This window comes from Panthera uncia, chromosome A2 (genome assembly GCF_023721935.1).
Source record: "Panthera uncia isolate 11264 chromosome A2, Puncia_PCG_1.0, whole genome shotgun sequence".
Taxonomy (NCBI): domain Eukaryota; kingdom Metazoa; phylum Chordata; class Mammalia; order Carnivora; family Felidae; genus Panthera; species Panthera uncia.
The window spans coordinates 49339341-49361914 of record NC_064816.1 but is presented as its reverse complement, the minus strand read 5'-3'; the positions used below and the strand labels follow the sequence as shown (position 1 = coordinate 49361914).

Sequence of the window (22574 nt, the reverse complement as noted above, 5' to 3'; positions counted from 1 at the left end):
TTCCCCATAGTCAGGCAATGGTGCAGCCCGGCCTCAGGTTGGGCACCATATTAGGACAAGGCGAGGCAGAGGAGCTCTTCGTTCCTTCCGGTTCCGCGCCCCTATCTTTTCTCTGGGCGCCTCCTACCTGCAGCCCCTGGGGCACGGCGGAACTAACTGCCGGGCTAAGATCTCGGCTGCAGAGCCCCGCCCCCAGCCTCCGGCTGTTCCCCAGAGTAGGCCCGAGGCATACCCCCGCCCCCATCCCACCTGCAGTGGGCTCGCTCGCGGCCTGCAAACCCTTCCCCGCAAGCCATATTGGGCTCTCCCTCGCGTCTCCCACCCGCGCGTCTTCTGCAGGGGCCCGCCCCTAGCCAGTTCCGGGGCGGTTGCTCCCACCAACCGGAACTCCCCAACCCCTCCCGCGGCCTGGGGGCCGTAGGAGGCTGCAGGAGGCTGCAGTGAGGAGGTAGAGGGGGTAGGGGCCGCGTTAGGGGGTCCCTGGAGGACGGGGACCCTGAAGGCGAGTCACTGGGGCGACCCATGGGAGGGGCCAGACATTAAACAGGCGCACTTCTGTGTCAGGCACTGAACTGGGCTCTTGACGAGCATCCTCTCTGAATCCTCAGAACATCTCGGGGAGGTAGGTACTATTGTGATCCCCATTTTACAAATTCAGACTTCTTATGGGGAAACAGACTCAGATTTCTTTTGTCCCCATTTTGTAGATGGGAAAATCGAGACTCAGGAAGGTTAAAAAACATAATCAGAGCTATGTAAATAGAAAATGGTAAAAGGCTGGGCTTGAACCCAGGTATGTCCTGTTTATCAGCCCACATTCTTTTTTTTTTTTTTTAACTTCTTAATGTTTATTTTTGAGGGAGACACACAGAGCATGAGAGGGGGAGGGGCAGAGAGAGAGAGAGGGAGACACAGAATCCGAGGCAGGTTCCAGGCTCCAAGCTGTCAGAACAGTGCCCAACCTGGGTCTTGAACCATGACCCTGGAGATCATGACCAGAATCAAAGTCAGACGCTTAACCAACTGAGCTACCCAGGCACCCCTTACCATCCCACATTTTTTTTTTTTTAATTTTTTTTTTTAACATTTATTTATTTTTGAGACAGAGAGAGACAGAGCACGAACGGGGGAGGGTCAGAGAGAGAGGGAGACAGAATCTGAAACAGGCTCCAGGCTCTGAGCAGTCAGCACAGAGCCAGACGCGGGGCTCGAACTCACGGACTGTGAGATCGTGACCTGAGCCGAAGTCGGACGCTTAACCGACTGAGCCACCCAGGCGCCCCAACCATCCCACATTCTTAACCACTGTCAGGGGCAAAGAGAAGGGACAAAGATGGGAAGGGGTGAGACAAGGAGAGGCTGGGAGGCACAGAGAACATTAACATTGTAAGAATGGATGTTTGGAGATCAGGGGCTTAGCAGAACCCAAGTGGAGAACAGAAGAGCATCAGAAAGACAGGGCATAGTATATCATGGTAATTAGTGACACAGACTCAAAACTACCTGGATTCAGATTGCATCTTGGTAAACTTGGGCAGGTAAAATCCTTGGAGTCTGAGTTCCCTTATCTGTAAAGTGTAGGTCACCATTGTCCCTCTTTATGGGGTTGGGTGAGGAATTGATGAGAAACCAGTAAAACGTCTGCCCTTAGCTTAATGCACAGTAAGGGCTCTCTGAGTAGGAGCTGTGCCATTGACCTTGTCAATAGGGTACTGAAGCCTGGCTTTCCCCTTGAAACTGTCCCTAGATGGAGGGAGCTCTTCGACTTTTCTTGTCCCATTTTATCTCCTATCCATGGCTCTCTTCTCTCCAGTTCCACAGGGTCCCGTATCCTGGGCCATGAGTGAACTGAAGGACTGCCCCTTGCAGTTCCATGACTTCAAGTCTGTGGACCACCTGAAGGTTTGTCCACGCTACACGGCAGTGCTGGCCCGCTCTGAGGATGATGGCATCGGCATTGAGGAGCTGGACACTCTGCAGCTGGAGCTTGAGACCCTACTTTCCTCTGCCAGCCGGCGCCTACGGGTTCTCGAGGCTGAAACCCAGGTGATACCCTACAGAGAGGATATCACCAGGGTGGACTGTGACAAGTGATAGGATGGGTCATTGAATTAGCCCCACCAGCTGAGGCCTTGAGGTACAGGAGCTTAGAGGGGTGAGGAGAGGCCTAAACTGGGCTCGGGTGACATGTAGAATACACAAGAATGTGCACAATCCTCATAAATTTCAAGATTTCTAATTTACTGACCTCCGAACCCCCATTATGTTTTGGGTGCTAGTCATTAGAAGTAATTATTAGGACACTTTTGGTCTTCAGGGAGTTTGCCAACTAAAGGGAAAGGGAGGTCAGACAAATACAGGTGATGTTGGTTATGGTTAGAAGTACTAAAGGAACGGGACTGAGGAGACCTGTATTTGAATCCTGGCCTAAGCACTTGCTAGTGTTGCTGTTTCCTAGCTGTATGATTTTGGGACAGTTGCCTCCTATCTCTGAGCATCAGTTCCAAATCTGCAAACAGGGATGAATCATAGGAGGTACCTCAGAGCTTTTGTGAGGATTAAAAGAGATACTTTTGCAAAACATCGGTTGATGTCTGACCCTGAGTATTTCAAATGTTATTTGGTACTACTCTGATCATTTCTGTTGACAACATAAATATCCCCTCAGCCCCGTGGGCCAGATACTATGCCAGATCCTGGGGAACAGAGATAGTTAAGATAAGTTTTCTGGTCTCCAGTAGCTTATAGTCTAGTTGAAAAGACAAGGTATCCTGTTCATTCCAGGTTGACCAAACAACACAATTGGGCCTGCAGTGGAGGTACAAAGTGTCAGAGACACAAAGAGGCCTTTTTAATTGGAGCTCAAAGGATGAATAGTTAACTTGTGATCCCTGGAAGTGCAATGAAGCTTTTTGATCAGGGCTGTGGCATAATCAGTTGTATTATAGCTTCTAAGAAGCTGGGTAACTGATGTCGAGAAGGCTTCCCAGTTGTGGTGACATTTGAAGTGAAGGTTTGCTGGGAGGCTTGTTTGCATTCCCCCAAAAGTTACCACCGGCATATTCCAGTGCTAACATGCACCAGGGCATGATCATTTGTTTGACCTAAACACTGTAAGTGGTTTGGGTGATACAGAGGTGAGTCAATACAGACAAATGAATGGAATGATGACAAGTATATGAATAAAGTTCTGTGAGGCAGGCACAGAAAAGGAGCTGAGTTTTGAAGGATGCTTAGGAGTTTACTAAACAGGAGATGGGTAAATAAAAAGACCTTGGAGTCTTCTCAAGTTCTAGATCCTAATTCTTCACTAGGAGAAAGAATTGTCCTCTCATTTCCTTTCTCCCTCTCAGTGACAGTCCTCTGTAAATTTCAGATCCTCACTGACTGGCAAGATAAGAAAGGTGATCGCCGATTCCTGAAGCTGGGTCGAGACCACGAGCTTGGAGCTCCCCCCAAACATGGGAAGCCGAAGAAGCAGAAACTGGAAGGAAAAGCGGGACATGGGCCTGGCCCTGGCCCCGGACGGCCCAAATCCAAAAACCTTCAGCCCAAGATCCAGGAATATGAATTCACTGATGACCCAATTGACGTGCCACGGATCCCCAAGAATGATGCGCCCAACAGGTTCCGGGCCAGAGAACATAGAGGGGCCTTTGGATTCAAATAGTAAAGGCTGTGGAGGGGTCTGGGACTGAGGCTGGTGGGACAGGAGATTCCCATTCAGGATCTGCTTCTCCCTGCAGGTTCTGGGCTTCAGTGGAGCCCTACTGTGCTGATATTACCAGTGAGGAGGTACGCACGCTAGAAGAACTACTGAAACCACCAGAAGATGAAGCTGAACATTACAAGGTAGAAACATTGGACCTTAGTAGACATGGTGACGAACTAGAGGACTTGAGAAGTGCCTCAAAATCAAAGATCCCAAAGTCATGTATCTTTTTCCTTCCCCCACCCTGCCCAACCTCCTATCTAACACATTAACCCACCCAGGCACCCTGGCTCTAATTGTCAGCTTTCTTCTTGCATTGTTTCCTCTCTGTACCCTCCAAATGATCACCACATACATCCTAATGGATCTCCTTCAGTGAGGCTGTTCTTTGTACCAACATCTCCATCCCCTCTGCTTTTTTTTTTTTTTTTTTAACGTTTGTTTATTTTTGAGAGAGAGAGACAGAATGCGAGTGGGCAGAGAGAGAGGGAGACACAGAATCTGAAGCAGACTCCAGGCTCAGAGCTGTCAGCACAGAGCCTCAGTCGGAGCTTGAACTCAGGAATGGTGAGATCATGACCTGAGTTAAAGTCAAACGCTTCACCAGCTGAGCCACCCAGGTGCCCCTCTGCTTTGATTCAAGACTTCATCAGTTTTTGTCCAAGTGGTGTCAAGACAGTTCCCTGTCTCCAAAGGGACTTTTTTTTTCTTTAGTATGTAAAAGTTAGGTTTCTTATGATGTAAATAAAACAGTTTCCATCAAAGAAAATGTAGAAAATAAGAGAAGTGTTTGGGAGAACTCTCCCATAGTCCAGCTGTCATGATCAGATGTGACACAGCCCTGTTCCCAGGCCTCCTCTGGCTCCTCTTTGGCACAAGATCGATTCCAAGTAGTTTGGTCCTTGGTGACACAGACCCACCACCTGTCTCCAGTTTCCTCAGTCATTCCCCCTCCTCACTGCTGCATTTACCAGCCCCGACAAGCACCTTACCCTCACTCTAGGCCCACACAGGATCCTTGCTGGTCTCTGGGCCTCTGTACATGCTCCTCCTTTTCCCTTGGCAAACTAGCTCATCCTTCAAAGCACTGATCTCTTATCTCCACCAAAATGCCTTTGCAGATTGCTTGCAGAAAATTTCTCTTTCATGTGCCACAGCACCTTGACCTACCTCTAGCACATCAGTTCTTTGAATTTTTAAAAAACTTACTTGAAAAAGAAAATTTATTTGAAAAGGTAGTCCATATAGGCAGTAGTAAATTCAAGTAATACAAAAGACGATTTCCTCTCCTGACCCTAAGCTTCCTAGTTCTTTCTAGGGACAATAGCTGTGACTTGAGATGGTCCATGTACACATACCATTCTGCACCTGTATCTTGGAAATTTTCCATACTGGCCCCTGTGTGTGTCTTAGTTCATTATGTACCTGTCTCCCTTACCAGACTGTGAGCATATAGATTTTTATCTCCTTTGTTTCTTCCCATCTACGCAAAGCATAGGCCTCGGCCCTGTTGTAGGTACTTGGAGACAGATAAGTGAAGGAACGAATCATGAGCTTTTTGGCAGTGCCCAAAGTGCTCAGAGAGCCCCTACCAACCCCAGGCATGGCTTGCCAGTGTTTACCCTTTTTGGGCCGGGTGGCATCTCCCCACCAGATCCCACCCTTGGGGAAGCACTACTCCCAACGCTGGGCACAGGAGGACCTGCTGGAGGAACAGAAGGATGGGGCCCGGGCAGCAGCCGTGGCAGACAAGAAGAAAGGCCTTATGGGGCCACTGACCGAACTGGACACTAAAGGTAGGCCCCTCGCCTTCCTGCCCACACCAGGCCAGGACTTGAGTTCCTAGAAGAACTTAGCCCACCTGTGTACCACTTCTCTGTCTACTTCAGATGTGGATGCCCTGCTGAAGAAATCTGAGGCCCAGCATGAACAGCCCGAAGATGGGTGCCCCTTTGGTGCTCTGACGCAGCGCCTCCTACAGGCCCTGGTGGAGGTGAGCATCCTAACTCAAGACAGAATTATGCATGCTTTCTGTTTTAATGTTTTATTTTCTTTTGAAGTATATCACATATTTATAAAGGTGCAGAGATATTACACGTATAAATTGATAAATTTTCATATATGAGCACACATGTATATATAGCCTAACAGAAACAAAGCTTGCCAATATCCTACACAAGCCTCTCTTGTGTCAACCCCCCAGTCTGTAACCTCTCCCAGAAGTAGCCACTATACCACAGTTACTTTTGCTGAATGTTGGCTAAGGGCTGACCCCTGTGCAAGGGGCTTTCCACGCATCCTTTTGTTGGAGGCAAGGACAGTGGTTTGCTCCATGTTACATACTAGAAGATTGAGGCTCAGAAAAAGGAACTGTTTGCTTGGAGTCATGCAGCTAATAAACAGAAGCAGGATTCAAACCCCAGATACAGAGTCCCTTTCTTTATGCCCACTATCTGGCCTTAGGCACATCCTTTCACCTCACTGAGCCTTAGTTTTCTCCCTGGCTCAAACACAGTAGTGTTTTTCTCTCTCGTGTAACAGTCTGGGGCCACGTGTTCCAGGTTGGCTGAGGTGGGGGAGGGGAGAGATCTCAGCCCCACCCCATCAGACAAGGACCCCGTCTGTGACGGTTTTGCCACCCTAAACCTGCTCTGCACAAGGTCATTCTGGGTATGATTACTACTCCAAGCCCACAGAAAAAGAGCAAGGAAGAATGTGTGAAGGAAGGTTTGTGGGGTTTATGGCCATGACTGGCTGTGGCTCTTATCTCTTCTGATCGCTTTCCACTGGAGAGAGTTTGTCACATGGCCACATCTGACCACAAGGAAGTCTGGGAAATGTAGTGTAGCTGGACAGCCAGCAGCCTCTGTCACAACATGCTTAACATACATTCCAAACGCTTAACAAACCTTGGCTCTTCTCTTTACTGTTGTTGAGTGTTTTCTCATTGCTTTTCTGTGTTGTCTTCTTTTGGTATCAGTAAAAAAGAGGCATTTCTAAAATGATCAGAGCTTCCTGGAATCAGTTTGGGAAGGCTTCCAGAGCGATGGGAGCAATGAAAGGATATTTCTGGTCTGTGAAGACTGAAGACTCTGACTGTAGGTCAGGGAGGAGCAAGAAAATGGAAATATTACAGCTCTTACTCTCTCCCTCCCATTTCTTTTTTTTTTTTTTCTGTCCCACTTCTGTATTCTTCTAGGAAAATATTATTTCCCCTATGGAGGACTCTCCTATTCCTGACATGTCTGGGAAAGAATCAGGGGCCGACGGGGCAAGCACCTCTCCCCGCAATCAGAACAAGCCCTTCAGGTGAGTGACAACCCTGTCCACATTCCTACTATCTGGTCCCTGCTTCTGTTGACTTCTTTTATCCTAACATGGGAAGGTCTTCATTAAGAGAGAGGTTGAGGGCATTTAGATGAAGCCCAATGAAAGTTTCACATGTGCATGCTGGCCCAGCATTTCTGCATGCACAGACTTAAGTACAGGTTGTTCATCATAGCCCTGTTCATACCACAAACAACCTAAATGTCCAACTGAAACGGATTGTTTGGCTAAATTGATATAACTCCATATGGTAAAATTACTTATAACTACTAATCGTTTTTGAGAAACACAGTTAATTGACATGAAAAAAGGTAAACACTAAAGTGCTAAGTGAAGAAAAAGTTGTAGCACAATACAGTTTGATCCTGTTTTTACTCAGCATATATTTAAATGTGTGTATATAGAAAACTAGAATAATATAAAAGATAGGAAATGACATGAGACAAAATCTGGGATATAGATAGTAAATAAATATTATATAACAAAATATAAACATATTTAAAAATTTTTTAAGTTCATTTATCTTGAGAGAAAGAGTACAAGCAGGGGAGGGCCAGAGAGAAGAGAGAGAGAGACAATCTGAAGCAGGCTCCACAGTGACAGCATGGAGCCGATGCGAGGCTCAAGTTTACTAGCCACAAATTCGTGACTTGAGTGAAACCAAGAGTCAGACATTTAACTGACTGAGCCACCCAGGCACCCCTAATAAAACACAGTTTTATATGTGGAATGTTAATAACAGCAAAATAACAGTAATGTGTATAATAGTGACGTAAATAATAGTGATTCTCTCTGAGTTGTTAGCATTATAGGTTTTTCTAGATTTTTTTACAATTCACATGTGTTGGTCTATGTTTGAAATAAGACCATGTGTGTCTCTCTGTATTTTTTCCAAAATATTGAGAAAAAATTGACATACGTCCTTGTATAAATTTAAGGTATACATGTACAATGTACAAAACATGTACATGGTCTGATTTTACATGTGTAAATTACGTGTGTTGTGAAATGATCACCACAACATGTTCAGCTGACATCCATCTTCTCATAGACACAATAAAAAGAAAAGAAAAATTCTGTGATGAGAACTCTTAGGATTTACACTCTTTTTTTTTTTTTTTTTTTTAATTTATTTTGAGAGAGACATTGGGAGCAGGGGAGGGGCAGAGAGAGGGAGAAAGAGAGAATCTCAAGCAGGCCCCACACTGTCAGTGCAGAGCCTGATGTGGGGCTCAAGCTCACGAACCGTGAGATCATGACCTGAGCCAAAACCAAGAGTTGGATGCCTAACTGACTGAGCCACCCAGGCGCTCCAGGATTTACACTCTTAACAACTTTGTGTATAACATAAAACAGTGTCAGCTACAGTCATATTATATCCCAGTGTTTATTCATAACTAGAAGTTTGTACCTTTTGACCACCTTCCCCCATTCCCTTCCCCCCACCCTCCTCCTCTGGTAATGAAAAGTCTGATTTCTTTCTATGAACTTTTTTTTTAGATTTCACATATAAGTGGGATCATACTGTATTTGTCTTTCTCTGACTTATTTCACTTAGCATAATGCATTCAGAGTCTATCCATGTTGTCACAAATGGTAGGATTTCCTTGTTTTTTTAAGGCTGAATAACAGTCTATTGAATGTGTGCATTGTGTGTGTGTGTGTGTATATATACATTCCACAACTTCTTTATTCATTCATCCATTGATGGACATTTAGGTTGCTTCCATATCTTGACTATTGTAAATAATGAACCCCCAGTGAACATGGGGGTGCAAGATACCTTAACTAGGGATATTGAGCATCTTTTCACGTATCTACTGGTGTTTTGTAGATCTTCTTTGGAGAAATGTCTGTTCAGGATATTTGCCCATTTGTTAATTGGGCAGGTTTATTGCTTTTGAGTTATATGAGTTCTTTATTTTTGATATTAACTAATCAGATATATGGTTTACAATATCTTTTCCTGTTCCGTAAGTTGTCTCTTCACTTTGTTGATGATTTCTTTTGCTGTGCAGAAGCAATTTGTAGTTTGATGTAGTCCCACTTGTTTTTTATTTTATTGCCTGTGCTTTAGGTGTCACAGCCAAAAAGTCATTGCCAAGACCCATGTCAAGGAGCTTTACTCCTAGGTTTTCTAGGAGTTTCAGGGTTCCAGCTCGTATCATTTTCTCTATATTTTTATACCTAGATAGATAGGGAGTGCCCAAAGAGAAAGGAATGTGTCACTAGCCTTGGGAACCTTTCGGGTCCCCCTCTAAGCTGGCCCTTGAGCTAAGTGCTACCTTCCTGTAGTGTACCACATACCAAGTCCCTGGAGAGCCGCATCAAGGAGGAGCTGATCGCCCAGGGTCTGCTGGAGTCTGAGGACCGCCCCGCAGAGGACTCGGAAGATGAGGTACTCGCAGAGCTGCGCAAACGGCAGGCCGAGCTGAAGGCGCTCAGTGCCCACAACCGCACCAAAAAGCATGACCTGCTGAGGTTAGTGTGGACGGGATGCACAGGCCTGGGAGTGGCTGAGAAGGCTTTGGTCGCTGCTGGTCACCTTCTGGGCGCTTTACAATAGGCTTCCCTGGGAGGGCCTCTAAATCACCAGGAGAGCCTTGAAAAAAATATTGCCAGATACCACAGACTCTAAGGCTTAGACCTCTGTGATTTATTTATTTACCTACTTATAATTGTGGTGAAAGAAACACATAAAATTGACTCTGTACCATTTTAAAAAGTACAGTTCAGTGGTATTACCTATATTCGCATTGTTGCATGGTTTATTTTTTTAATCTTTTCACGCTTATCTTCTTTTCCTCTAACATTTTTATGAAAAATTTCATAAACACAGAACATCTGAAGGAGTTGTATGGTAAACGCCAATATACTCTGTACCTAGATTTATCAACTGTTAACATTTTGTTGGACATCCATGATTATTATTGGCTCTTCACTGGAAATTGCCTTGTTTTAGGATCAGTTCTTTAAGAAATTAGTCAGAATGTCTTTCATTTCATTTTGACTCCCATCCATCTTGCCCTGCATTGGTCATGACAAAAGTATAGGTGATCTCTGGAGGGAGATTATGGTAGTTGTTGCCCTTTTTGAGGGGAGGTAGAGAAGTCGTCCAACTGAGTCTCCTTGCTTCTCACGGGCAGATGTATGTCTTTGCCTCACAGAGCCACAACAGGGCAGGGCACACGCATTTGGCCAGCTCTGCCTGTCTCTTACACGTTGTACTGGGGGCTAGGAAGAGGGACAGCAAAGGGCTTGTGGTCTACAAGTGGGTAATTGGTAAAGAGGTGCACCATTAAAAGGAGGGGGAACTGCTTGGTGACAAACTGCTAAGGGAGTGCTTAAGGATAAGGGTTACTGAGTGCCTGCTGTGTGCCAGGGACTTTATTTACACCCTCCTGGTTAATCTGGACTACAGTCCAGGGGGTAGGTGGTATTTCACCTCTTTACTAGATGAGGAAGTGAAGGGCCAATGAAGTGAGTACTCTGCTGAAGGTCACACAGCCAGTCAACAACCAAGCTGCAACTTGAGCCCAAGGCTGAATGCAAAGCCTCTTTCTAGTTCCCTTTCATGCAAGGACAAGAAGAGGAAAAATAACAGATGAAAGAGATACTGAGTGGGGTGGAGAGGAGAGAAAGATTGAATGAGAGGGAGAAACAAAGATGTGCAGATATAGAAGTAGTGGACACTGGGGTGCTTGGGTGGCTCAGTCAGTCAAGCGTTCAACTCTTGATTTCGGTTCAGGTCATGATCTTGCGGTCACAAGATTGAGCCCCACGTCCGGCTCAGTGTAGAGGCTGCTTGGGACTCTCTCTCTCTCCCTATTTCTCTGCCTCACCCCCACTCGAGTGCGCACGCGCTCTCTCGCGTGCTCTCTCTAAATAAATACATAAATAAATAAATAAATAAACAAACAAACTTCTCGAGCACCTGGGTGGCTCAGTTGGTTAAGTGTACAACTTCAGCTCAGGTCATGATCTCACAGTTTGTGGGTTCAAGCCCCGCGTCGGGCTCTGTGCTGACAGCTCAGATGGTGCTTTGGATTCTGTGTCTCCCTCTCTCTCTGCCCCTCCCCCGGTCATGCTCTGTCTCTCTCTGTCTCAAGAATAAATAAAACATTAAAAATAAACAAATAAACTTCTAAAAAAGGTAGTGGACAGTGAAGGAACTAGCTTGGGTTGTTAGAAGCCTAGAATCCAGTCCTCAGCTCTGCTATTGACCAGCTCCAGAGCCTTAAGCAAGGTATCTCCTACCCTGAGCAGCAGCTTCCCCTTCTGGAAAATTAAGACGTTGGACTAGATCGCATCTCTAAGCCACCTTCCAGTTCCACCAACAGTGGAATTGATAGGTCAGATTTCATTTACAGGGGTTGGTTTGGCATCTCACCCACTCAGGCTGCCTAGACCCTTAGGTTGCTCTGGAATTTGGATACTGAAGTCAGCAGGTCTTCTGCTAACACTAGAATACCTTTTAAAGATGATTGCGTGGAGCCAGCCTGCCTTAATTCAGATCTCCTACTCACTAGCTGTAGGATTTAGGAGTGTTTTTTATTCTCCTTGACCTCTGTCATCACTGGTAATATCAGGATAATAGTACCTACCTCACAAGGCTGTTATGAGGATTAACTGTGCTGACATATTTGAAGGGCTTAAGGTAGTAACTAGCACATAGTATCGTAGAAGTGGGGTTCATTAACTTTGCTTTTTGGTATGAAACAGCCCACAGGAGTGCCATCCTGGGGTGGTAGGTGGGTTCAGTCTGGAAGAGGGAGAGGGACCCCACTATGGAGGTGGGCTTCCCATGACACCTTGGTTGGCTGGTCCCTACAGGCTGGCAAAGGAGGAAGTAAGCCGGCAGGAGCTGAGACAACGGGTCCGCATGGCAGACAACGAGGTCATGGATGCCTTCCGGAAGATCATGGCTGCCCGGCAGAAGAAGCGGACCCCCACCAAGAAGGAGAAGGACCAGGCTTGGAAGACTCTGAAGGAACGTGAGAGCATCCTAAAGCTGCTGGATGGGTAGACTTCACCCCTGCCTCAGACTGTCTTCCCCTGGCCTGGGGGAAGGAGGGCTAGGGAGCCCACTTCTTTCCTTGGCCTGCCGGAACCCTAGGCCTGTGACTGCCTGTTAATGTCAAATGATGACAGTCTGTAGAGGTCTGTGGCCCTTCCCTGAAGTTGTTGGTCTAGCTCTGTACAACCAGGACATGGGAGGCCCTGTTGGGCTGGCCTGAGGCCTACTCTGTGCTTCCCCCTCTTTACTATCCCCCACTCCCTCCCCTCTTTCCCTCAAGGACTTCTCCCTTGTGGTTTTGTAAAGTGCAAACCTAAAAGTAAAGTGACTGCTGTGGTTTTTTTTTTTTTTTTTTTAAAGTATCCCAAATCTTTGAATGTCTGTTAACTACAGGTTAGAAAAGAACTGGTGTGAAAGAAAGAAAAAAAAGAAAAGAAAAGAACTGGTGTGGGTGGCAGGGGAGGGCATGCTTGGTGGCTCTCAGCCTTTGGACACTCACCCATGTCATTCATTCAGGAAGAGCTCTCAGGGTACTTGTGGCTGCAAGTAACAATACCCTCAGCTCCAAGTGGATTCATAACAAGGAAATGTGTTGGTTTGGGGCTTGGTGGTCCTGGGGCAGGATGGCCTCCAGGGTTGGCCAACCTAGCATCTCAACAGGGCCATGAAGGGTCCAGGTTATCTCTGTACTGCCTTCTATGATGTCAGCTTTTGCCTAAACTGAATTTTCTTCCAGCTGTGCAGCCAGTAGCAGTCAACATCCAGCACAAGAGAGGGCAGGAAGGAGCCAACTGGTTTCACTGGCCCACCCAAAAGCAAGAAACCTTTCCCAAATATCCTTATGTCTCGCTGGCCCAAACAAACTCTCACATGCCTATTCCTGAACCAGTCACTGTGGCAAGGGATGACTCTGATGGGTTTTAACTAGTGAGAGTGGAGTCTGCTTCCCCACCAAGCCCAAGGCAATGGGGAAAGAAGGGGAACTCAATAAAGATCTGAGTAGGAATGGGGAAATGGATGCTGGATAGGCCACCAATAATGTCTCTTCCACAGCCCGGGAAGGAAACAAGGTATAGGCGATAGAGATGAATAAATGTGCTCTCATCCCTTGTCTCAAGTTGGTCCCAGATTAGTCAGGGAGTCAGAAAATAATTTGTAAATTTACTGTGGGAAGGTGAGGTCTACACAGGACAAGGGAGGGGACAGTTCACTGAGGAAGTGACCTGTGAACTGAGCCATAAAGAAGGATGTCAAGGACAGGCAACATTCTTGTATGCTCAGCACTACTGTTAGACCTGCCGCTCCCCCATTCCATATGGCTCTTGTGGGACTGTCAAACTAGGATGGATACATGACCCCAACTTGGCCAGTCACAGCACCCTATTCTTTATCCATGATAATTGGTCCAAAGAACGGACATCTGACTTGAACTGGGCCAATCAGAGGCCTTCCATAAGCTTGTTCTGATGCTGAGAGAAGAGGATTTCTCTTCTTTTGGGTCAAAAGCCTTAGAATGTAAGCTTAGACCACCTGGTGACCCACTTTCTTGCCATGGGGAAGAACCTGCCTGAGAATAAAGCCAACTCAGAAAGGCAGAGCCAGGAGATGGAGAAGGAGATAAAGTTTTAATGATGTAGCTGGAGCCCTAGATCTCCCATTGGACCTTCCAATTACATCAGTCCACAAATGCTTCTTTAGGCTTAAGCTAGGTTGCTTTGGTGTTTCATCACTTGTCAACTAAAAAAGGGCCTGACTAATGAAAGTGGACTTTGGCAAGAAGGAAGGCTGGAGTGGAGTTCTGAGAGAGGACAGCATGAGGGCCTGCCTCCCACTAGGTGCAGCGTTAGCTGCTGTTTTTCAGTGACTCATTGTTCGCAGATTGCTTAGAACCTTCTCAGAAAAGACACCTAACACTTAATTTCATTAATGAATTTGATTAGTGAATTGGCCATAAAATTAAGTACTCAGTAAATGTTAGCTCTGTACCAGGCACTGTTCTAAACTTGTTAAGTTACAAATCTCAGCTACCCCACATGGTGGGTACTAATAACATCCCGTTCACAGATGAGGAAAACAAGCCTAGGTGATCAGCAATTAATAAATCATCGTTGAGGCAAGATTCAAACTCAAGTCCATTTGACTTGCAGACACAGACTCTTCATTATAGAACAACTCACTGGGGCCCCACTCCCTTATGGCCGATATGAATGACACTCCTAGGTTTGGGCACTGCACAACCTGTGCAGCTTGCAGATCCCCTGCTTAACCATTCACTTCCATGTTCATTAAGCCAGACCTCCCCAGAGAAGCATCACTGGTAAAGAGTTCCAGGAGCAGAGACCATTTTATGGAGGAGGTAGGATGACAGTCGAGATCCCCAAATTAGGTAAAATTGTGAGAGAGGAAGGCAGGTATTATAAATAGGAGGAAGAACCCCAGAATTCTGACTGGGCCTGGTTCATGAGGGAAAAGACTTTGAAGGATCAGTTGCGAGAACACTATTCTCTGTCGCACACCTACTATCTGCCTAGTGCTGCACTGGGCCCTCTACTGGCATGTTTTGATGCTCACCACACACCTACAAGGTGAATAGAACTATTTCCACCCTGCAGAGGAGGACAGTGAAGCTCAAAGAGGTGCAATGCCTTCTGAAACTATACAGCTGTGGTGCAGGAAATGCTCAGCACCATCGCTGAGTTGACAACCACAGTGGGCCAGGGAGTCCCTTCTAATGGCCACATCCGTGTCTGCTGGAGCCAAAGGAGACTTCCTTTATGGGTGTTGGAGGAAGCTGGGTTCCCCATGGGGGGGCGGGGGGAGAGAGTAGTTCTAGCACCTTAAACCTACTATTTTAATTTGAAACAACCCTGACACCTTATCACTTGTCTGGTGAAAAAGCCTTTTGTATCTTGGCCCTGAAAGGCATCCACCATCATTGTTTCTCCACAGTCCCAAATGTCTTATAACTGACTTTTGGAAACACCAGCGTGCATGAGAATAGGGAGGATTGAATGGAGGTTAAGCCCTGATGTCAGGAAATGACCCAGTGTGAGTCCCCAGCCCCTGCCAGCTCCTGAACACTCTGGGGGATTGGCTTGATGGATACTGGGTCCCAGTTAAATCTTGCTAAGAAGTAAGTGACGGCTGTAACTTTGTACTAATGTGGTCAGGGAGTAATTTCCCTTTCTGCTCCAGAGCTCAGGACTTAATGGAGACAACCAAACACAAATGGACCATAACTCACCTGTTCATGTATTAACTCATCATTTCTTCTTTTCACTCACCTCCTTTGTTCATTCACTCCATCTGCTTGCCTCCCTTTCCTCATTCATACTCCTGTTTCCTCACTCAGTGACCTTGTTGCCATGGCTGAGAGCTCTGTGAAGAACAATAATAGAAGAATGTACAAAGTCTGCAGGGACCTAGGGCACAGAATGACTTAACAACAGTTTAGAGGGTCAGGAAAGGATTCAGAGAGGATGTGGAAAGGAAGTTGCCAGGCAGAAGACATTGCAGACAAAAGGAAAAGCAAGGCACAAAGGTGTGAACAGCTGGCCTGCTTAGAGGTGAGAACTGCACTGTGACTGGAGCCTTGGGTGTGTGGAGGGGGAAGGGAAGGATAAGAAATGAAGCTGGAAAGTAGGTTGAGAACAGGCTGGCTGTGAATAGCAGGTTAAGGGGCATGGGATTTAGTTTCAAGTTCAGTGGTTCTCAAAGTGTGGTCCTGGGGGCACCTAGCTGGGTCAGTCGGTAAAGCATGCGACTCTTGCTCTAGGGGTTGTGAGTTCGAGCCCCACATTGGGGGTACAGATTACTTATAAATGAAATCTTTAAAAAAACAAAAGTGTGGTCCTTGAGCCAGCAGCATCAGCATCACCTGGGAACTTACTAAAGATGCAAATTCTCAGGTCCTAGACCCACTGAATCAGAAGCTCTGCCAGGGGGCTTCAGACATCTCTGTTTTAACATACTCTCCAGGTGATTCCTGATGCATGTTAAAGTTTGAGAATGACTTTTCTAGGTACTAGGGATTCAGGGTTGGTGTGTGAGCAGGGGAGTGCCATAATAGCACTCCGAATTGGAAAGCACTTTGAGAGCAGCATGGAAGCCCGACTGATTAGAGGGGGTGAGAGTGAAATTAGGGCAGGCTGGAGTGTAATCATGTGCAAAAAATACATCCGAGATGGTGGATGCCACAGAAGCTGGTAGATATCCTTCAAAATCTATTCTATAGTTAATAGGATTCCTGATTTTTAGTGGGACATAGCACCTCAAAGACTAAATATCCCAGCTTCTCTTGAAGTTAGATATGATCATGTGATTTAAATTTTGGCCAATAGGATGTGAATGGAAGAGACGTGTGTAACTATGAGGTCATGAGTCCCAAGGCATGTGCCCCCCATGTTCCCATTTGTCCCTGGCTGGGATGAGACTTGGTGGCAAGCCATCTTGAAACATGTGGTCAAAGACAACACCATGGGAACTCTGGAGCAGCAAGATAAGAAGAAGCCAGGATCCCTCCTACCTTGAGTCATACCAGCCTGGTATGACTACTTATGGCCTGATTGCTATACCCTTCCATTTTATTTAAGTCACAACTATTCTCCGTGTCTATTAGAGAAATCAAACTTATATTTTAGCTGCTACAGTGGGCCAAGTATGCTTTTCAAAGTATACCTTGGGGCACCTCGGTGGATCAGTCGGTTAAACATCTATCTCTTGATTTCAGCTCTCAGGGTCATGAGATCAAGTCCTGTGTCTAGCCCTGGGTTGAGTTCCTCACTGGGTGTGGAGCCTGCTTAAGATTCTTTTGTTTCCTCTCCCTCTGCCCTTCCCCCTCCTTGCACGAGTGGTGCGCCCTGTGCACGCGTGCGCGTGCACACACACACACACTCTCTCTCTCTCTGAAAAAAAAAACTATACCTGACTCCTTCCCTTTTTTTCTCCCTTTCTTTTTAAAGTCTGTGTATTTTGAGAGAGACAGAGACAGAGCGTGCATGTGCATGAATGGGGGAGGGGCAGAGAGATGGAGTGAGAGAACCCCAAGCAGGCCCCTCACTGTCAGTGAAGAGCCTGAAATAGGTCTCAAACCCATGAACCATGAGATCATGACCTGAGCAGAAACCAAGAGTCGACGCTTAACCTGCTGAGCCACCCAGGCACCCCTCCTTGCTTTCTTTTTTCTTCCTTCCTTCCTTCTTCTCAAAAGAATTTTAGAAAACTTATGATTGAGGATGTGTACAATGAGTTTCATGAAATACAAATATAAAATTAAGCCCATCAGTTTTAATGGAACTGCTGTCATTAAGCATCAGATTTAGCTCTAAGCTTCCTGGCAGCCAAGACAAAAACGGCAATAAGATGAATCAGTCTCTTCCTTTGATATCAGAGGAAAGGGCATCTTCCAATTTTCCTGACAGAAAAATCCAATAATTTCTCATGCTGAGGAAACTTCTCCACTGGAGTCATATACTGATAATATTCTCTATAAATCTCACAACAATGGGGGCGCCTGGGTGGCGCAGTCGGTTAAGCGTCTGACTTCAGCCAGGTCACGATCTCGCGGTCCGTGAGTTTGAGCCCCGCGTCAGGCTCTGGGCTGATGGCTCGGAGCCTGGAGCCTGTTTCCGATTCTGTGTCTCCCTCTCTCTCTGCCCCTCCCCCGTTCATGCTCTGTCTCTCTCTGTCCCAAAAATAAATAAAAAACGTTAAAAAAAAAAAATCTCACAACAATGGAGATTGAGTTTCACATGGTGATTTCTTATCACAACCTTTGATGAAAGCTCAGGCCATATTGTTACAAGACAGCTCTGGGAGGATACTTCTGCAAGATATGTGACTTCTCGTATTTGCTCTTCTCAATGATTCTACATCAGAGCAGGTAAGACCATTACCCTGTTTTACAGATAAGAAAACTAGGAAACAGAAAGGGGAAGAGCCAGATCAGATAGCTGGTGGGGAACCAGTTTTGTAAGCCAGTTTTGTAGACTCTAGGGCCCTATTCTAAGTGTCCCTCTCTGGACCTGCCAGCACCACCACACACAAAATTATACATTGAGGGGTACCTGGGTAGCTCAGTTGGTTAAGCATCCAACTTTGGCTTAGGTCATAATCTTTCGGTTTGTGAGTTTGAACCCCAAATCAGGATCTGCACTGGTGGTGCAGAGCCTGTTTGGGATTCTCGTTCTCTCTCCCTCTCTCTCTCTGTCCCTCCCCCCAACTCTCTCTCAAGATAAATAAGTAAACTTAAAAAAATTATAGGTTGATTATCAAAGAAAAGCACAAGAATCATTGTCCCAGAATATGCCTGTGTTAACCAAGACAAAGCAGTCAGATCTGGTAAACATTAGAGGGACCTCTGAGCCTGCTGAGATGGGCTGCTCCTGACTGCATGAGAAAATAGGGATGGGCACCATGAGGGCAGAAAGGAAATCCCAAATTTGGAGCCTGAATGGAACATGTGGGGCTTCAAGGACGGAAGGAAAAATAATATTAAAAGCAGCTGTCCCAGGGCAGTTGATAGCTATAAAAGGAGAAAAAAAAACTCTCTTTCTGTCTCATTTCTTACACCTATTATGCACCAGGTACATACTGGGGATCCAAGTGACAATGAGGGAACTAGCCTAGTGGCTGAAAGTCACTTTCTGTCTCATTCTCAAAATAACCCTACAAAGTAGGTATGCTTATCAGTATGATTATGCCATGTTATAGATGAAGAAACTGAGGCTCAGAGCCATGAAATGATTTGTCCAAGGTCCCACAGCTGGTAAGGGTTACAGAGTTTGAACTCTGGTCTGTCTGACCCCAAACTTTTATTAATGTGCCATCACTGTTTCAATAGTAGGAGAGAAAAATGTTGATGGATGTGACATTTAAATCTTCTCTATTTCTTTGTTATTTTTTATCTTTTCTTAAAATTTTTATTTATTTATTTTTGAAAGAGAGGGCGTGCACATGGGGGAGGGACAGAGAGAGAGGGAGAAAGAGAATCCCAAACAGGCTCTGCACTGACAGTGCAGACCCCTACATGGGACTCAATCCCACAAACCATGAGATCATGACCTGAGCCAAAATCAAGAGTCGGACACTTAACTGACGGAGCCACCCAGGCACCTGTTTGTTATTTTTTAAATAAAATTTTAAAATTTGACCACCAAGTTGGTACATACCAACCGTCTCCTGGCATACTTTTTTTAAAAAGTGACTTTTTAATTATAAAGTTAATATTACTCAGGGCGCCTGGGTGTCTCAGTCGGTTGAGTGTCTGACTTTTGATTTCGGGTCATTATCTCACAGTTTATGAGTTTGAGCCCCCACACTGGCAGCATGGAGCCTGCTTGAGATTCTCTCTCTCACTCTCTCTCTCTGCCCCTCCCCACCTCAAAATAAATAAACTTAAAAAAATAAAGTTAATATTACTCAACAAAGTTTAGAGAATATAGACATGTAGAGAGAAGTAAAAGAAACAAAATCAGATGATTTTTTGACCATTGTTAACATTTATGATGTTCCTCTCCACTCTGCTATGAATAACATACATTTTGCATTTTACACTGAAGTTCCCAAACTGCATACCTGTTTAACATTACAAGCATTTTCATCCTTTTATTTTATTTTTTTAAGTAGGCTCCATGCCCAACGTAGGGGTTGAACTCACAACCGTAAGATCAAGAGGTACACTCTCTGCTGACCAAGCCAGCCAAGTGCCTCTGTCCTTTTATTAAGTAGGTTGCATTACCATCAATTTAAGAACTGTGAAATATTACATCCCATAGGCATACCTTATGTTTTTTAACTGTTCCCTTCTTGGTGATTTCTTCTAAATTTTGCTGTTGGAAAATATTTCTTCAAGTATCTTGGAGCATATAGCTTTGTCCTAATTTAGGACTATTTCCCTGAAATTAATTCCCAGAAGAGAAATGCCTGGGTCAAAAGGCCTGGACGTTACTGAAGCCTTTGATGCATATTGCCAAACGGCTTTCCGAAAGATTTTAGCAAGTCATTTTCCCACCAGAAATACAGAAGTATCCATTGCTCACACTGACAATTTCAGTGTCACTAGTTTTTTAAACTTCAGAATTGAAAGGCTATTAATGGCCTTTTAGTTTGCACTGCTTTGATTACTTGTGAGGTAGAAAATGTCCTATGTTTATTGTGTTTTATCTGTCTCCACTGACCAGTTATTGGGTCTGTTTGTTATCAATGTTCAGTGTTCTTCACATAATAGAAAATATTAACCCATTGTCTATAAAACATTTCCTCAGTCTGAAGTTTGCCTTTTAATGCTGGGTATGATTTTGGAGTAGGGTAAGGTTTTGTTTGTTTGTTTCCAGCAATAGAAGTTAAAGAATGTTTTTTGGGGGGCTCCTGTGTAACTCGGTTGGTTAAGCCTCTGGCTCTTGATTTCGGCTCAGATTATGATCTCACAGTTCGTGGACAGAGCCCCACATTTGGTTCTGTGCTGATGCACGGAGACTGCTTGGGATTCTCTCTCTTCCCTTTCCCCGCTCACATGCTTGTGTTCACTCTCTCTCTCAAAATAAGTAAATAAACATTAAAAAAAAGAAAACACTCTTTAAAAAAAAAAAGAATGTTTTTCTGTTTTGCACATAACTTTGTCCATCTTTTCCATAGGAATTCTTCCATTCTCTCTAATCTTAGAAAACCTTTCACCCCTCCAATGGCTTATTTTCTGTGTGCGAGAATTGATGGACGTGTCTGAGCTGTTTGGTCATCTTTTTTTAATAACAAAGGAGAGAAGAGGATTTTTTCCTTTTTTCCTTCATCTATTTGACTGTCCTTGACTTTTTGTTTTAGTACCATGAAATATGCTCATTGGGGGTTGGGACTGTAGGAGGAAATGTGTATGTAAATACATGCATCCCAAAGTCTGGAGGAATAGGTACCAAAAAATACTAATACTAGTTATTTCTGATTGATGGGAGCAGGGCTGGGATAGATGTGTTATTCATGCCTGCCCAGCATCTTTATTTCCTTTTGGCAAGACACGCCTCTTCACCCCTTGACTCTGGTGTGGCTGCCCATGACAGTACATTTACCCAATACAGTACTTCATTTCCCTGGCAATAGTTTGTCTGGGGCCAAGGGGTAGGCATGTTACTCTAGCAGAAAATAATCAGAGTCCTTCCCTGAGACTGATATATGAAAACTGGGTCGAGCTTTCCTGCTGGGTTGCATTGGAAAGCTGAGGCTACCTCACACCACATTTCCTGCCAGGCAGAGCTCACTCTGCAGAGGAAGGGAAGCCAACGTGCAGAGAAATTGAGACAAGGAGAGATACAAGAAAGCAAATGCTGGGGCACCTGCGTGGCTCAGCCGGTTAAGCATCCGACTTCGGTGACTTCGGCTCAGGTCATGATCACACGGTCTGTGAGTTCGAGCCCTGCGTCAGGCTCTATGCTGACAGCTCAGAGCCTGGAGCCCATATCAGATTCTGTGTCTCCCTCTCTCTCTGACCCTCCCCCATTCATGCTCTGTCTCTCCCTGTCTCAAAAATAAATAAACGTTAAAAAAAAAAAAAAAAAGAAAGCAAATGCTATGAGCCCTGTGTCTCCAGTTCCAGTCTCCAAGACCCTGATCCATGTTGTTTTTCCCTCAATCTTGCAGTCAGCTATTGTGAGCCACAGGTCCCTCTTTGGTGAAGCTGGCTTAGGTTAGGATTCTGCTACTTAGCAAGTGAAAGAATCTGATCAGTGACAAGGATGGTCTTTGTGTGTTTTTATTATCTTATGTAATTATTTGCTTAGTAGAATTTTTTTTTAAAAAGACAGAGAATGTATTTGTTAAAAAAGTAAAGTGTAAGTGCCCTCAGACATGCTCAAAAGCAGGCAACGTGTAAAACAGAGCATAAAAGGTGTACAAGTCCTCGAAAGGACAGAGGCCACCTTATCACCTCAGAAATGTTGTCAATGAGATAAACAGGAATTTGTAGTGAAATAATTCTAGATCAATGGGTGTATTGGTGGTCTAGGGGAGAGTAGGGCCTCAGCCCTGGGTAGGAGATATGTTTCCCCATGAACTAGGAAGTCTGAGATACTGAGATTCAGGACAGGGAAACTGACCTGTGTCTCCTGCCCCTGGACAATCAGGTCCCTTCTCTGAGCCTCAGTTTACACTAAGTCTAGCTCTCATATCTGAACCCCTATGGTATTCCAAGCATTTCACATTTATTATCTCATAGAATTCTCAGTTGGTCACATATTCCCATATTCCAGATGGAAAAATTGAGGCTCAGAGAGGTGAAATGTGACTCAGATAAGTCAGTCCCTTTTTTTCTTTAATGTTTATTTATTTTGAGAGAGAGAGAGAGAGAGAGAGAGAGAGAGAGGCAGAGGGGCATAGAGAGAGAGGGAGAGAAAGAATCCCAACTGATTGGGGATTGATTGATCCCATGAACCTTGAGATCATGACCTGAGCAGAAATCAAGAGTCAGACACTTAATGGACTGAGACACCCAGGCACCCCCAGGTAAATCAGTCTTTAAAGCCTTTCTAGGAA

At 45.2% G+C, this 22574-nt stretch overlaps 1 protein-coding gene across 2 annotated transcripts; it reads left to right on the top strand.

The window, feature by feature from the left end:
- The first annotated feature begins 76 nt into the window (after positions 1 to 76).
- On the top strand, positions 77 to 12380 carry TADA3 (transcriptional adaptor 3). Of its 2 annotated transcripts, none has more exons than XM_049640976.1 (9): positions 77 to 448; positions 1814 to 2046; positions 3377 to 3627; positions 3747 to 3852; positions 5367 to 5508; positions 5602 to 5705; positions 6912 to 7021; positions 9335 to 9520; positions 11873 to 12380. In XM_049640976.1, exons 2-9 carry the CDS (start codon positions 1840 to 1842, stop codon positions 12063 to 12065), a joined length of 1299 nt encoding a protein of 432 aa, XP_049496933.1. In that variant the 5' UTR covers positions 77 to 448; positions 1814 to 1839; the 3' UTR covers positions 12066 to 12380. The 2 variants fall into 2 exon arrangements, with proteins under 2 accessions (XP_049496933.1, XP_049496932.1); XM_049640975.1 differs by having other exon boundaries at positions 77 to 622.
- Positions 12381 to 22574: the final 10194 nt, after the last annotated feature.

Excerpts from the sequence above, each read along its gene's own strand:
- TADA3 (XM_049640976.1), top strand. The coding sequence starts at position 1,840 with ATGAGTGAACTGAAGGACTGCCCCTTGCAGTTCCATGACTTCAAGTCT. Across the intron at positions 3,628-3,746 it reads AAGAATGATGCGCCCAACAG|GTTCTGGGCTTCAGTGGAGC; the intron begins GTTCCGGGCCAG and ends TTCTCCCTGCAG. Across the intron at positions 9,521-11,872 it reads AAAAAGCATGACCTGCTGAG|GCTGGCAAAGGAGGAAGTAA; the intron begins GTTAGTGTGGAC and ends TGGTCCCTACAG.